The sequence below is a fragment of the Botrytis byssoidea genome, assembly GCF_014898295.1.
Source record: "Botrytis byssoidea strain MUCL 94 chromosome Unknown BBYS_023, whole genome shotgun sequence".
Classification (NCBI taxonomy): domain Eukaryota; kingdom Fungi; phylum Ascomycota; class Leotiomycetes; order Helotiales; family Sclerotiniaceae; genus Botrytis; species Botrytis byssoidea.
Window position 1 is genome coordinate 176,215 of NW_024065864.1, and position 15,764 is coordinate 191,978.

Below are 15,764 nucleotides of genomic sequence, written 5' to 3' on the forward strand. Positions count from 1 at the left end.
GGATTTGCTATGTTTCACGGGTTGTTTTTCAAATTTCCATTCCCTTTGTCAGGACAGAGTAATGCGTAGGTATCTACAGAATTAGCTGTCATTATGAAGAATAGTCTGAATAGTATGAATTTCATTAGTTATTCAACAAATCTTAGATCTCAATTTGATTATTCTCTCACTCTCACTCTTAGGGACTCGTCAAATCCAAGAAATCGAGTTTCCTCGCAACAATCGCCACATCCCCATCATCAGGTGTACTCTCCTTCTCCCCCGCTTGTGCAGCTTTACTAGCCTTCTGCTCCTGATATTTCTTCGCTACCAACCCCATAATATCTTTCTGCGGACTCCCCGGATTCTCATCCCTAATCCTCTTCATATTTTCTTTTACGAAAATCTGATACTCATTTTCCTTTCCATTCTTTGCCGCTCCCCTAGGCACCGGTTTGATCTGTGCCAAAACCCCCTTACAAGCACCACACCTATGTCTTTGCGTATCGATACTTTTCGAATGTCTCTTAAACAGTGTTTTGCACCCTGTTTCCGTACATTCCCACACATATTTATATTCTATCTCATAAGAATGTTTCGTCGTAACCTCAATCCCGCGATCCCCAAATTCATTTGAACACTTCGCCGCCCATTCTTTGAATTCTTTTCCGTGCGGATTAGTTTTGATATTCGAGATCATGAAATTGGCCAGATGACAAAATTCGTGCGCGAGGACATTCAAAAGACGGTTTTCATCGTCGATAACTTTTTCGGCGAGCTCGATGGATGCGTAGTGACGGAATGTAGTAGGGGCTTTGCCATCGGTATTGGTGGTTAGGGGAGATTTGATGGTTTCGCGTTTCCAATTTGCGCGACCGGCGGTTGTGATGAGTTTTTTGGACCAGATAATTTGGACTCCGCCTGTAGAAGCGGATAGTTCGGCAATGCGGCCGGATGTGATTTTGGTGTCGAGTTCGAGGAGGAAATCGGAGGCGATGGTGTGTTTGGAGATTGAGAAGGCTTTTTTGGAATCTTTGTCTATGCGAGGAGCTTTAAATGAAGGAGGTTTCTTGAAGAGAGATGTACCTCCTGAAATTGAAGGTGGCTGGAGTTTGGGTTTGGAGGTGGGTTGGAGGGTTTTCATGGGAGAGTATTGATCGTTCCAATCGTTGACAAGATCTTGAGACCAGAAACTATCCATACTGGGACGATGCGGTGTAGATGGTATGCGGGGTAACTTCTTAGGTGATGCTAGGCCTCGAGGTTTTAATTCCGGGCTTCCTGGGGGTGTTGATAGTTTGACTCCTTTGGATACTTTTCTGGATGAGGGAGAGCTTGAATATATTAGTATATTTCTAATACTATGAGATCGACTTCCTTACAATCGTAAAACAGCTCCATTGTCATCAAAACTAGAGGAAGTCCCCGGTCGAACCTCAACTTTCTCGTCTCTCTTTGGTGGCTGTAAGACCGGTGGGTTGAATGCAGGTGGTGTGTCTCTGTCGTCGAGCGTAGTTTTGTCTAGAAGTTGTCGTAGAATCTCCTCCTCTGTATCAGTCCCACTCGAATCTTCGATCACTGTCCTACGACCCCTGACCAGTCTTCGAGTCGATTTTGGTGGTGTTTTGAACACGTCAGAACCGTCATCGTCGTCTACTATAAAATCTGATAGATTATCCGAATCATCATCTTCGTCTTCCTCCTCTGAATCGGCTATCGTAGGTTTCCTAGCCGTTGGTCTTCGTTTCTCACCAAGATCTGGTATCCTAGGCTTTGGAGCTATTGGTTTTCTTTTTGGTTCATCCTTCAACACCTTTGATACCGGTACAAAATCCGATAAATCGTCCGAATCATCTTCATCCTTTTCCTCTTCCGAATCTGTTCCCCTATAGTTCCGAGCTACAACTTTGCGCTCCTCTTCAAAATCCGGTATTCTAGGTTTCACAACCGTTGCCTTCCGCCTTGGTTCTTCCTTCGCCACTCGTGTCATCAGAACCGCCGAATTTGAAGCCGATATCTTTCTAGGCTCCGTACTCGATCGCTCCGTACCCATACTCAACGGTTTCAAAAGCGGATTATCTGAGTTCTGCTTCAAAACGCGTTTCCTAGCTTTAGGCTTTGCATTCTTAGAGCTTTCTATTTCATCACTCCCTAATTCCTCCACATTTGAGACCATCGATCCTTTCTCTTTCTTCAGACCACTTTTCGGTTCACTCCGCTCGACCTTCCTATTTGTTTCCCCAGATACTTTTCCTGATGTTTTTGTTCCCGCCTTTCTTCGAATAACTTCATTCACGTCCGGAAATTCCTCATCACTACTATATACTACAAGCCTCGCCATAATAGATATTGGTGCAAAGAAATTGACTGTAGTAAACTTTAAATTAACATCAATGAGTTGTTAATGTATCAATTATCGCCTTTTTTTTTCGGGTTGTGACTTCTATGTTGACTCGGCAACGAGATGCTGATAAAGTGGGTTTTGTAAATTTAGCACCAGGACAATTGTTTCACCCCTTTCTTCACGATTAAGGAACATGATTTGATGGAATAAGTCTATGTTTTTAAATGTCATCTTTCATTTATTATGTGTACAATTGAAGTATAAAAGCAATGTTGTAGATGTAAGCAGCTTCTGCTACATACGGGTGAATATTAATGTTACAATACATTTCCAACATAGATAATATCCTCTCGATGGCAGTTTATCATCTAGCTCGAACAACTTGCGTGAAGTGATGAATCATTCCTCGTCCTCCTCCGGATCTACCTCCTGTGCTTCATTATTTCCACCGTCAACCTTTTGTTCCTGCTTCCTCCACAAGGTAGCCAGGAATTCACCTGTGCTAGCCTCTTCTATAGATTTATCTTCTCTCTTTTTCAGGAACCTAGGAAATCTCAAACTTAGTCCCTTTTCATCGCTCACGAGACCAATTGCCGCTCTATAGACCGGACTAATCGTGACATCCGCAAAAGCCATCTCCCAGACCTCTTGCGGTTCAAACCATACATCGGGGTTCCCTCCTCGATAATCGACGTAATTTGGCTTGCCTCCAAGAACATGCTCGCCACCTTCTTCGTAGAATTCTTTGTTGGCCTTGTAAAATGTATCACTAAATCCCGAGATACATTTACACACGGCTTCCAGAGTGCCTGTCTCTTCGTTGCGAACCGCGAGGAGGATTGGTGACCAAAAATTTGCTTTGCGTCCTTGGCCATGCCAAGCAGCAACAGGTATCAAATCGAGTGTATCATATGAAGCACTGTAGTCTTTCTTTACTTTCAGCCAAGAATCCAGTCGCTTGTCAGGCTCGTAGGTAGATAATAAAGCTTTTCTTCGAGTTTTCTTCTCTGGCTCTTTATCGATAGGCTTTTCTCTCTCTTTTGCATGCTTCTGGGGCGTCTGGAGAATAGAGGATACTGGTTCATCTGAAGATTTCTCTGATTCGGGCAACATGCGGTTTGGTAGATTATCTAGAATCTTCACCATGATTCCTTCGCACTTTCGCTCTGTCGCACCTTTGAAGAATTCCAAAACAACTTCTGAGTCTTGAGAAGTAGCATCGATACTTTTCACCCAGGTGAACTGATTCGGTACCTCGACGAACAAACCCCGAAGAAGTTCTCGTCTTTCCCGGAATGTTCGATTTAGAAGTGATTCGCCATTCAAATACATCAAATCGAAAGAGAACAAGCACACGTTAATAGTAACACTTCCAATTGCTACATCTTTCCTTGCTCGATTTGCTAATGATTGAAAGGGTTTCAGATCACCAGTTTCCCGGTCCACAGAAACGACCTCTCCTTCCATGATGAAACTATCAACTTCTTCTCCGCGAATCTTGGGAATCAATGCCACAAGATCGGGATATTTGTCAGTCATGAGTTCTAGATGCCTGGAGAATATTGACACTTTGCCGTTCTCATCGCAATGAACTTGTGCTCGTTGGCCATCATACTTATACTCGCAACTGAAATCTCTACCTTGAAGCTTCGTAAGCATTTCTGCAAGATCCCTAGTAATACTTCCTAACATGGGGCGTAACGGAATATGTAAGGCTAGTCCGCATCTAATTAGTAGTTCCTCACAGACTCCAATCTCAAGTAAAACTGGTACCAGGTCGTTATAATTGGGTCTCTTTGCAAAACATGCTTTCACGATTTCTTCACCTTTGGACCACACCTCAGTCAAGCCTTCTTTTTTAAGTTTCGCCAACACTTGTGGTGATTTGAGAGGAAAGTCTGCTCCCGGTGGTTTAGATAGTTGGAAAGCTCGAGATAAAGCAATCAACATTGTAGTTTTCACTGCGCCGATATGGAGCTAATAGACAGGATCAGTGAGAGATCGACATGGTCCTCCATAAATCAACCGTACAAAGTGTATTGGGGAGACAGTATGATTACTTACATGTTGGCACAAAGTTCTAACAACATATCGACTCTCCTCTGCTCCTCTGGCATCTTGCAGCAAACGATCAACAACTCGTTGCTTGATCTCACTACTGCCTGTTCCTTGCGTCTTGGCTATCTTGACTAGGGACTGATAAACTCCTTTGATTGTGAGTGGCTTTGGCTTTCTCAGTGTGAAACTTTGTCTCTTTTTCGCCTCAAAAGCGACATCACCAGCATCACCATGTTTGTCGTATAAGGTCTTCAATGACCTAGAGTCTAGCCCACACACATTTTTCAATGCTTTTGAAATGGCTGAGCCTCCCAGACCTAGTTCAAGGGATATGTATGGCGGTGAAATCGCATTCGTTGCCAGCCAGACCTTTATTGAGAATTAGTACAAGTATGGAACGGAACCTGTTATGTGGCTTATGATATGAATATTTTGCATCTGCCTATGCAAGACTTGTAGGCACGGAATGAACGTACAGTAGGTAGGAGAGCATCTGGATCACCCTCGATGATAATCCTGAGTAAATTGACTAAAGTATCTACAATTTTTATGCGACTCTGGGTGCTATTCACGAGTACAAAACATCTTGTCAAGAGAGCATAAGACGCATCCCCTCCTTCTGCAGCCCAGTGTTTTTGCAGATCAAACACATACTTGGAAGGTTCGAAAGTCAAAGGACTTTCATCCAATGGAATGTTTGATGAAATGGTATCTTCTGCTGTGCCAGCGGATTGTAGAGAAAGAGTGTTTTTATTGGTATTCGGCTTGGCCAAGTTGACACTTGGCTGGTCGTGAATGCTATTATTTGAGGTCTCTTCGTCTGTATGGCTTGTAGTAGCTCCCGCGGGGATTGGTGCCTCTGAAAGTTTCTCATCGGTCTTCACCGAATGATTCTCGGCCACCTCTCTTGCGCCAATCGATTCCCGATTCCATTCCTCTTGTAATTTTCTAGCCAGTTGCTCATCAGTCAGTTCCGAGGGACCCGCGCTACCTGGACTGCTCAGGATTGGACTGCCGACTGATCGAGACGACAGCCCTTCTTCATCTTTCTTTTGCTTTCCGAAAAAGAAGTCGAGATTTCGAGAACCATTGGACTTTGTATCATTGTTGAGCTTCCTCCGCTTCGTAGGTGTCCCCATGATCTATATGCCTTTCGCCACTTGCACCTGAAATGGTAGAGTCAACGGTTGTGAATATGCTTGGTATTATCAACTACGCGCCATTGTGAGAACTGTTGCTAAGCACAAAGAAAGTTTTGATCAATTACTGGGTTTAAAACATCTCGCAAAACCCAAAGTGAGTTGTAGGACTAATGAAAAAGTTTATTGACAGCTACCTAGTAAATACAGCTCACGCAGATTTCGGTGACGTCGTCGTCTTTCAAAAGGGACCCCGGAAAATGGTAGGTGCTCTCCACAATGCACGAAATGAAACCAAAAATCAAAAATAACCGCTCTTTTCCATATTTGACATTAAATCTGGTAATTAAGATTCGGATTTGAAAAATGAATCGAAATACTCAGGAGCTTCTAATTGACTTAGTCTTGGAGTTTTCTATTATCTGGTACATCTTATGATATTATTATAGGATATCGAAATGTAAATGTGTATTTTTGATGCTTGGTTGGGTGAACACATGGTAGATGTCCATATAAATTCTGAAGTGCCTTTTGGCGACGCTAAAATTTAATTGTTACATAACCATCCTTACCTTATATTAATTTACCTTCACGAAAGGACAACTTCAAATACTGCAACTATCAATCGAAAAGGACCACCCGATCAATAAACATGTCGCTCCATATAGAGCAGGAGCGTAGCCCGAGGGCTTATCTATGCAATCCTATCGACGATATACCGGTTGGAGAGAGAAATATCAGAGTTGAAGACTGGTTGAACGACAAAATCCAAACCACCACAGATATGACAGATCTGTCGAGCTTATTGGAGAACGTAGAAGCAAAGCAAAGACAGCTGGAAGAGCAAGTAAGTCGCAGTATAAATGCCAATTTCATTATACTAGCTAACAAGAACTTCTCATAGTTGAAAGATGCCAAAACCAAGCTCGCTGAGGCCAAAAAATCCGCCGCAAACCACACGTCGTCGATGTCCCAGAAGACTCAAGCTTTTGAGCAACACCAAGAGGGCTTACGAGCGCGCATGATGATGCTTACATCTTCAGATACTCCAGAGGAAGCAGTGCGACGTTTAAAAGGGCCGATGGAGAAACTACAACAGGTCGAATTAGCACAAGCATATGTTGAACTATTGAGGGATGTCGATGATCTGACCAAGGAAGCTCATCAAAATTTACCTGAAAACCCTACCGAGGCTCTAAAGCCATATGTGCGATTAAAACAACTTGCGATGACTTTACAAGCGACTCAAAATTCCACAGAAATTGCTGCCCCTCATCTCGTTTCCTACGTCGAACAGACTTCCAGTCATTTATGGGCACAAATGGTTGAAATCATGGTCAAAGAATTCCGGGATGTACTCAAAGCATTAAATTGGCCAGATCTCACTGTTGAAGTTTCCAAGGAATGGCAAATATGCTTTGGAAGACTTTTAGACCTGCAAGCTCCAGAAATCAGAGAAGCTCGAGAGCCCCTTGTACTTCTGCCTTTCGCAGTTCTGGTGAAGGAGAGTGAACTGAAATTTCGCTATCACTTCATGGGAAACACGCCTACGAGTGCGAGCAGTCTTGTAAGTTTCTATCTTGCGTTCATGAAATCACTCTGACAAAATTAGCTCGGGGAATATTACCTAAATTGGATCATTGATGTTATAGATGCGCATGAGACTTATCTTCGAGATAATGCTGGACCTGTTCTGGCTGCACACTTCTTAGGCAGTCCTTTGGCGGGGAACTCACTTTACATAGATCCTGTATCTGCTTTTGTCACAGCACTCTTGCCATTACTTAAAGAGAAGACCTATCTTGTTCTTAACGAAATTCAGCACAACCCCGCGCACCTGAGTAAATTTATAGGCCAATTAATGGTCTGGGACGATGCTATCCGAATCAAATACAAGTATGATGGTGGTAATTCTGAAGTTGGATGGGTTGGTGTGACTTGGCATGTTCTAGATAAATGGTTCGGTCCCTGGCTAGAAGCTGAGGAAAGATTTGCCTTCCAGAGATATGAAGAAATAATGGATTCGCCAGACAATGGAGATATTGACTACGACAGCAACGAGTCTAAGAAGACTAAAGGTACCTTTGGTGCCACCAAGGTCACTGATCTCCTAAAGGCAATTACAACACAATATAAAGACCTCAAAAAAGTCTCACATAAACTCCGTTTCTTCCTCAATACTCAAATCGCGGTTCTCGATAGGTACCAAATTCGCTTGTCCGAATCTCTGGATGCTTATATCTCACTTACCTCAACTGTTGGCCGTATAGCTACAGGCGCCACTAAAGAACAACAACGGTCTGTCGAGGGAATGGCTGGGCTCGTCAGTCTTTGCAAAGTCTTTGGTAGCGCAGATCATATTATCTCAACTCTGGAATTCCTTAGCAACGAAGCAGTTAGTATTTTCTCTCAATACACTATGATGACGATAAGTACTGATTTATAGTTAGTTTTTCGTGGAATTATATTTTCAATTGGACGAGAGAGCACAAGGTGTACATCCGGATAGCGCCATCGCTGGCCCGATTACCTGTTCGCAACTAAAACTATCTACTTCGCTCAAGCTAGGCACTGGTGAAGGAACCATCTTCGATACAGCCATCCAAGGCTTCAAGAAGATACGGAGCAACGCGGGAGATCTTCTACAGAGAGCGATCAAATACCCATTTCCAACTGCTTTCAGAGCTTATCTCACTCAAGCGCAATGGACAACAGTTGGCCAAGACTCTCAATCCTGTAAGTTATTTTTCTTTCATCCTACACTCCCCAATCATCTGAATCCTTGATACTCTTTGAACTATTCAGTATCCATCAAGGATTTAAACTGTCTCGATGATTCACCGTTTGGTATATTCATGATATTTAGCATATTCACAATGTTGAATTGTTCAATTTGCTTGCATTTTCCGCCAGCTTTTCACTAATACTGTTTAGTACCACATTACACGTCCTCTTTAACAATATCAGCCGAGCTTGACCAACCTCTTCAGGTAATGAAAGAGAAAATGGCTTATCTCGAGAAAACCATTTCTTATGCTGCATTCATGCGAATTTGGCGTCAAGCAATCTCAGCCCTCGAAGACTTGCTTTTCAACGAAGTCCTCCTCAGGCAGGATTTTACAACGTTAGGCGCAGCTCGCTTTTCCCAGGACCTAAAAGGTATTCAAAGCATCATTGGCAATTATCTGCCGTTAGAGGGTACGGCATTCATGATGCCACGACTTACGCAAGGCATTGCTTTGCTCAATTTGCCTATAGAGGCATCGGATGAAAAAGTGATGTCTTTGTCAGAGGCAGCGGAGAAGATTTATGCTGGTAGACAAGCATGCGAAGGGGTTCTGAAAAGGCTGCATTTGGACCTATTGGACAATCCTACCGCGAGACAGATTATCCTGCGAAGAGTCGAGGCAAACGAATAAAGTAAGAGGTGGATAATGTGGATGGACTGCGGTTATTCTTGGATTAGATCGTGACAAATTTGCAAATCTTTGACTAGATATCCAATATATAGAAATAGCAAAATATGTAACTCTTAAATGTCGAGAGATCTTTCGATTTTTTACGAGCTCTCAAGGTTTAGCACTGAAGCTTTGAATGTTAACAAGTTTCCGATATGTCAAACACTGCAATCACATTTATAAGTCTGAAAACATGTGTTGTCGAAATTCAGCTCAAATCATTGAAATGCTAGATTTTGAAAGATTTCTAAAATATAGAGAAAAGCAAATATCTGCATTTCCCCTTCAACCATTCCTCTCAAATTACCTCTTGTTTCTCCATCGTCAACGTCGTGAAGCCAATTTCCTTGGGGAGGACTCGTCCTCGTCCTGCTCTTCTTGGGTGTACCATATAAGGAATGAAACGATAATCTAAATCCCCGCCTCATGATCATCACTTCATCATCACTCCTTCATCATTCCCTAGTTCCATTCTAATCTGTGAATTATTCTGTATCAAAAGCACCATAATTTCTTATGAAAACTTCTAGTACGCTACTTCTCATTTCCTGGTTGTTGAATGGGAGTACAATCGCTATATTTCTTGTAAGTGCAGATTGTTCGAGCTCAACGTGGTGCATTTCTTGTGTCGTCGAGTTGGATATGTTGGATCACAGATATTAGGTTTTCGACGCGATGCCCAAGCTGTATCCCGTGTGCAGGGCTGTGTAGAGAATAGAGAGATGTCAAGAACTCACAAATCACATGGCTGATATGCACAAGTCTGTTTATGCTTCAAAGTTGTGTACGAATATGTTGAGAACGACCGCTCACTGAGACGTGAGCGATGTATGTCTAAGAGTGACTGAAAAGATGTAGTCACAACTGAGTATAGATTGGCTCAACACATACATGCACGGAACCCTAGCACCTGCAATGAGCAACTAGCATCACGATCATGATTGATGCCCACTAAAATGCAACAAGTCATCCAATCGTCCGTCCTCCGAGCAGGCCATCAGACGAAGGAATGAACAAATGTTGTTCAAGACCTGAGCACGGAAATTTTTCATGTAGAAGTTGGGCAAATAACGGAAAGGGTCTGATCATATTCCTCTGTTACTATGGGAGTTTTGAATGCACAATGAAGATCCGGCCAAAGCAGTTTCCAGTGAGTCATCACATATCTGAAGGATTGAGAATATTGATTGAAGATTTATCATCAGTCAATGAGGTCATATTTGTCTAAGCAATGCTTTTTGCATTAGAAATTGGTTAAGACAAAATGCATCCCGAAAAACCCAGTCGATAACTCCTCCGTTCCCAACCTAAAGCACTCTAAGCCTTAGCGGCAGCTTGGTTTGGGTTGACCTTCTTTCCGTCCTTGTTGTATCTAACACGGGGAGGTGGGGCACGGTTACGTCTTCCAACACGGGATCGGACACTGTAGAAGAGGGAATCAGCCCAAGTGTTCTTCAAGGGTTAAACTTACTGGCAGTTCAACCAAGGATTCATCTCATAGCATTAACATACCGGACAATCTTGCCGTGGATGGCGCAAGAGACGCAGTATTGCAATTTGAGGTACATCTTGGGAACTGTGTACTCAGAGAAGACAGATGCCTCTGAGATATCACCTGTTGTAGAATCGTATTAGCGTTTGTTGCAAAAAAAAAAGTCTAAAGTCTCTCATCTCCCAAATCTCTTAATATTCCATATTTTATGCGAAATCGATGAAAGGGGATAATCTGGAGTATTCGGAACGTACGGATGGCAGCGGACTCAACCATGTTACGGATGGTAAATCTCTTGATCGCCTTGTCCTTTGGTGTGCATCGGGAGCAGTTGGAGCATCTGATGGGCTTGACGTGACCACGACCCTTCTTGTTACGTCCGCTATAAAATCAATCAGCCTCCGGATTCCCCAAGTATTTCATATTTTGCGACGTCGATATAATCACGACGATTGTATCATTTCTCGAAGAGCTCGTCGTGAATTAAGATTATGGGGTGGGAAATCGTACTTGGACGCGCGCTTCTTGACCATTTTTGCGGATTCTAAAATAATTTGTTAAATTTGTCTAGAGATCGACTTTGAAGATATCTGTAAACTTACTGAATTGGCAGGTTATTCAAATCTTTGGTTGTTGGTTGGCGATTGTCGTTCGTAGGATTGAAATCTCGTAAGTCAACATCTTTCAATATTCAGTTGTGTGATCTGGTAAGCGAGACCTAGCTTGGCGCTAACGCATTTTAGCGCACAACCAGACTTTCGAAATCCCCTATCAATAATCTCAAACATTTCTTTTCGAACTCTACAAGACCTTTGAGGAAGACAATCTAAACCGTTGTCCAGGTATGTTATTACTATCTGAATGCGAAATCGCATATATTCAATATGATTGAATTCTAACACCTCTTTAAAGATAGTCATGCAGATCTTCGTCAAGACCCTCACGGGCAAAACCATCACCCTCGAGGTTGAGTCTTCGGACACCATCGACAATGTCAAGGCCAAGATCCAAGACAAGGAGGGAATCCCACCCGACCAACAGCGATTGATCTTCGCCGGAAAGCAACTCGAAGATGGCCGCACCCTCTCCGACTACAACATCCAAAAGGAGTCCACTCTTCACTTGGTGTTACGTCTCCGTGGTGGTGGCAAGAAGCGCAAGAAGAAGGTCTACACTACCCCAAAGAAGATCAAGCACAAGCGCAAGAAGACCAAGCTCGCTGTATTGAAGTACTACAAGGTTGATGGTGATGGAAAGATCGAGCGTCTCCGCAGAGAGTGCCCAACTCCAGACGTAAGTTATTCTTCATTAATTAGTATTTTTGGACGCTACTAACAAATCTTCAGTGTGGTGCCGGTGTTTTCATGGCTGCCATGCACGACCGTCAATACTGTGGACGTTGCCACTTGACCTACATCTTCGATGATGCCAACAAATAAATTATTATCAATGGATAGTCGAACATGAAGGAATAGATTTTCGCACGCTATGGTGTCGTTCAGATGTTACTCAATGCTACGCAGAATCTATGGCAAACATGCTTGAATTTTCAATCATTGACTTTGAAATATAAAAGTGATTCATGTGAATATGTTGAAAAGTCTGGCTTAGAGCCTTGGAATGACAGAAAAGTGAAACCTTTATGATTTCCTATTGAAGAAATGACGAGAGCCAGCAGAAATCTACCACTGGAATTGGCTTCTACCCCGCTGCATTACCATGACCCAGGCCTAGCCATTGTTACCCTATGCCCCAGCTTTGGCACTCTTTATCTTTATTTCAATTCGAGGTCGATCTGTATTTGTATAACCATCTTCATATGCGCAAACATTACTGTACGTGCTCAGAAAATCCGCAGCCACCTCCTACCTACCTACTTAGTACTCCCTTACCCTTCCCTTACCCTTCTTCAGCAGAATACAGGGCGCGCAGAGGCAGCCAGAACCCAGAGACTGTTTTGTTTCTATTATTGTGACATTGTTCCTTATTTTAGCAACAGATATGCCTTACAAGTCTTTACAACAGAACCTTCCAATGATTGGCAGGATAATTGGAAGCTCGAGAACTAACATTTCCCACATTGAACCAGCACTTCATGCACGACAGTGACCACTACATAATCGTGATCTCAAGACTACATGAACACCATACTTTTAGGCTTATATATTATAATTGATATAGCAAACCGAAAGACATCGTAAATATGAGACTTTGACAGAAAAAAAAGATAAATCACCGCCTTGCCCGCTAGACATTTTCTACATCACGTGGTGTTCGCTCAAATTTATCTTTTGTTGCACGTCTGAGTTTTACACTCGTTTTTCTAACTTACACGAACAGATTCAGAGCCAATTTTTAAAGAATTACATCGACTGGGAATAAGACCGGCTCTGGGATTTTATTCCCGGGATTTTAGAGATCGTGTTTTTTTTGTTTTTCGATTTTGAGCTTATCTGACCGAAGTCAATATTTGAGGTTCACATTTTAGAAATTTTGATAATCACTATGTCAATACATCTGATGTATGAACTACTTGCGGAAATGTGATTTATGATCCTCAAATACCCAAAAGTACATGTTTAACATCGGGCATCTGAAAAGAGATATGATTATGGTATTTTTGACTTCCTTTCGAAACCGTAACGCCATCAATAGTCTGTACATAGTAACTATTCGCCTCGTCTATATCTCTTGAGACTAGCATCCAATTTTCCCCATTTTGGCGGTTGGTTGAAACGCTTCGAAGCGCACTTTTTTCCAATTTCACGACCTTGCTGGCCCATTTCCATTGCTCTCATCACCAGAATGGGTGTCGTCTTCCAACAACGTATCCGCGCTGGTCTTTCACCAACTCGGTCATCGTCACATAATTTTCCATATTTCGACTTCTCCTCAATCTCTATACACACTCGCAACCTATCCAACAATCCTCCTCATTTCTTCCTCCCCCCAAACTTCCGTACCTTGCTTTAACGCATGCACCAGTATTTGCAACGCATTCTCATTGAAATCATCCGCTTCACGGATCTTATCCAGGTCTTCAGAGAATTCAGTAGTGATACGTTGAAGATAATGTGATGTGAACTTTTCAGCGAGAGCTGAGTCTTTCACTAAAGTTGGTTTCTGGAAATAGGTCAACAAAATTCTCAGAAAATTTGGAGGGGAGTGTAAATTACAGATGGAGTCTTGACTGATGCAGTTGATGTAGTTTGAGAGATTGATTTGACAGCTGCTGATTGAGCTTTTGGCTTGAGAGATTGAGATTTAGGAGCAGTATCACTTTCACTGTCGGATATGTTTGTTACTATTTTGATATTAGTATATATATGGTTTTCATCAAACATGATAATACACATACCTTCAGTTCTCGACTGACTCTTCTTGCGACGCTTAGGCTTCACAGCTTTGGGCATTTTGGTATCCATCTTCACCAGCACGATATGTTTGTGATATGTACTCGGAAAAGCTTGTTACTTCGACCTAAGATTTAAGACGACTAAAAACCGATATGTTCCACGCACGTGAAAAGCTCGTGAGAAGAAAATATTTAAGTGGGGAATGGGGTGGGGAAAGTATGATGGCGCGTTGCCCTCCCGAACCCCCCTACAAACCCATTGCAACCCATCCAAACACTACACTTCTTTACGGAATGATGTTGTGACAGGATCTGGTGTACGAAGTAAACAGTACAAACTAGGTTTTGTTTTGTTTTTACATTTATTAGCAATTTCATGATTTTTCACAATGTACGGGACTTCTTGTGGTTTGGTGGTTGGAAAGGGAGCACAAACGAAGGAAATCGCAAGTCGCCAACAAAATTCTACAAGGTCATTTTTATATTGAACTATAATCCGATAACGAACTTCCAAGCATAGAATCCCTTTTCAGCTGCAAATGGCTGGCCTGTTCAAGTGTAGCTGTGTTCGTATGGATGACAATAACGTTCATAGATCAAATTTACTTTGCAACTGCCACGATGTTCAAACCACAGCAGTCATTTAAAGACAAGAGATACCCCCCTCCCCCCAAAAAGATACTACAAAAAAAACTGGAAGATTTATGCAGTTACCTTTATCAATTCTGTCAATTTAGGGTTATATATTTGAAAATCAATTGACTTAATCAGCAAGAATAAAATAATATAGTTTCTGAGGAATGTTGTTATGATATATTGAAAAGCAAGCTAATCTGATTTCTTTAAATAAAAATAGATCTTTTTTATTATCAAAAACAAAAACAAATTGATGGTAAGATGAGTTTCTATATTTTTATATTTGATTATAATCTTTTCTAAATCTATTATTAAATATATAAGAGATTTATAGATCTTTTGAGAGCCTATATATTCGACTTCAATCTCAGGTATTTCTAAATTATTTGTAACTACAGCTATTGTATTATATATTATTTTCACCATCTTTAAATCAATCAAATTATTCTTTATAAACAAATTAGAAAAAAGTTGAGAAACTCAAGGTATAAATAGTTCAATCAGAGGCTTAATCTTTCTTTTGTTTACAATCTTATATGCTGGTTTTCATATTTCTTTATAGTTATTTTGATAGAGGACCATTTGTAATAATTTGTATTTATTATATATCATAATAGTAATTAGAGTTATAGTATATTCCTTTATACTACTAAATTCCGTTTTAAAAAAAATGAGATTTCGATTATACTTATATTTCAAAGGGGTTAGTATATTCATAATAATATTACACTATATAAATAATCTTTTGCTCTTAAGTTTAAGAGACTCTAAATCGAGAATTATACTCGAATAAGTTATTTTAAATAGATGGTCAAGTTTTTTTTTGATATATAGAAACTTATTTATTAAGTTTTTATTTTAATAATCTATTAAAAACTTAATAAGATTCTTTTTATATCTAATAAACTCTAGAAATTCAATATTATATTCTAAATATATCTTAAAGAGATGAAAAGTAGTAATAATACAGTTTCTTATATTACTAATAAAAGTATAATAATAATAATAAATAATTACTTCTATCAAAAAAAGAATAGTCAAGGATTATTTAAAATGGATTATTTCAATAATATAAGATTAATTATAAATATTCCTTTAAAATTCAAAAAGTCTATTAATAGTTTTATGATTTATATGTCACGGCGCCAACTATATGCTCTGTAATTGCCTTCATGCCTCAAGCATAGACTACTAGTGTGCTCTATTTCTTATAAGTAGAGCCTCACTTTTTCATAACTCTTCTACCTTTATAATATAATATAAATTTTTATCTATATTCTAATAATTTATATTATCTTTATAA

The 15,764-nt window shown here is 40.8% G+C and overlaps 6 protein-coding genes across 6 annotated transcripts; 2 read left to right on the forward strand and 4 right to left on the reverse strand.

The window, feature by feature from the left end:
- Positions 1-178: 178 nt before the first annotated feature.
- Positions 179-2,320, reverse strand: EAE97_009676 (uncharacterized protein; the record flags this gene model as incomplete). The annotated part of the gene is made up of 2 exons (XM_038880191.1): positions 179-1,313; positions 1,362-2,320. 2 exons carry the CDS (start codon positions 2,318-2,320, stop codon positions 179-181), a joined length of 2,094 nt encoding a protein of 697 aa, XP_038728897.1.
- A 402-nt stretch (positions 2,321-2,722) lies between these two features.
- On the reverse strand, positions 2,723-5,520 carry EAE97_009677 (uncharacterized protein; the record flags this gene model as incomplete). The annotated part of the gene is made up of 3 exons (XM_038880192.1): positions 2,723-4,300; positions 4,388-4,750; positions 4,858-5,520. The coding sequence occupies 3 exons, from the start codon at positions 5,518-5,520 to the stop codon at positions 2,723-2,725; spliced, it is 2,604 nt and encodes an 867-aa protein (XP_038728898.1).
- A 652-nt stretch (positions 5,521-6,172) lies between these two features.
- Positions 6,173-8,939, forward strand: EAE97_009678 (uncharacterized protein; the record flags this gene model as incomplete). Its single annotated transcript, XM_038880193.1, has 5 exons — positions 6,173-6,367; positions 6,425-7,087; positions 7,133-7,915; positions 7,971-8,256; positions 8,455-8,939. 5 exons carry the CDS (start codon positions 6,173-6,175, stop codon positions 8,937-8,939), a joined length of 2,412 nt encoding a protein of 803 aa, XP_038728899.1.
- Positions 8,940-10,295: 1,356 nt separating this feature from the next.
- On the reverse strand, positions 10,296-11,003 carry EAE97_009679 (uncharacterized protein; the record flags this gene model as incomplete). The annotated part of the gene is made up of 4 exons (XM_038880194.1): positions 10,296-10,401; positions 10,491-10,593; positions 10,725-10,852; positions 10,918-11,003. 4 exons carry the CDS (start codon positions 11,001-11,003, stop codon positions 10,296-10,298), a joined length of 423 nt encoding a protein of 140 aa, XP_038728900.1.
- Positions 11,004-11,388: 385 nt separating this feature from the next.
- EAE97_009680 (uncharacterized protein) lies at positions 11,389-11,909 on the forward strand (the record flags this gene model as incomplete). Its single annotated transcript, XM_038880195.1, has 2 exons — positions 11,389-11,763; positions 11,817-11,909. The coding sequence occupies 2 exons, from the start codon at positions 11,389-11,391 to the stop codon at positions 11,907-11,909; spliced, it is 468 nt and encodes a 155-aa protein (XP_038728901.1).
- A 1,097-nt stretch (positions 11,910-13,006) lies between these two features.
- EAE97_009681 (uncharacterized protein) lies at positions 13,007-13,964 on the reverse strand. The gene is made up of 3 exons (XM_038880196.1): positions 13,829-13,964; positions 13,647-13,774; positions 13,007-13,593 (listed from the first exon to the last, which is right to left on the reverse strand). The coding sequence occupies exons 1-3, from the start codon at positions 13,893-13,895 to the stop codon at positions 13,387-13,389; spliced, it is 402 nt and encodes a 133-aa protein (XP_038728902.1). The 5' UTR covers positions 13,896-13,964; the 3' UTR covers positions 13,007-13,386.
- Between the last annotated feature and the right edge of the window lie 1,800 nt (positions 13,965-15,764).

Coding starts and splice junctions, on each gene's coding strand:
- EAE97_009681 (XM_038880196.1), bottom strand. CDS start 13,895: ATGGATACCAAAATGCCCAAAGCTGTGAAGCCTAAGCGTCGCAAGAAG. Junction 13,775..13,828: donor GAGTCAGTCGAGAACTGAAG/GTATGTGTATTA, acceptor ATATCAAAATAG/TAACAAACATATCCGACAGT. Junction 13,594..13,646: donor CATCAGTCAAGACTCCATCT/GTAATTTACACT, acceptor ACCTATTTCCAG/AAACCAACTTTAGTGAAAGA.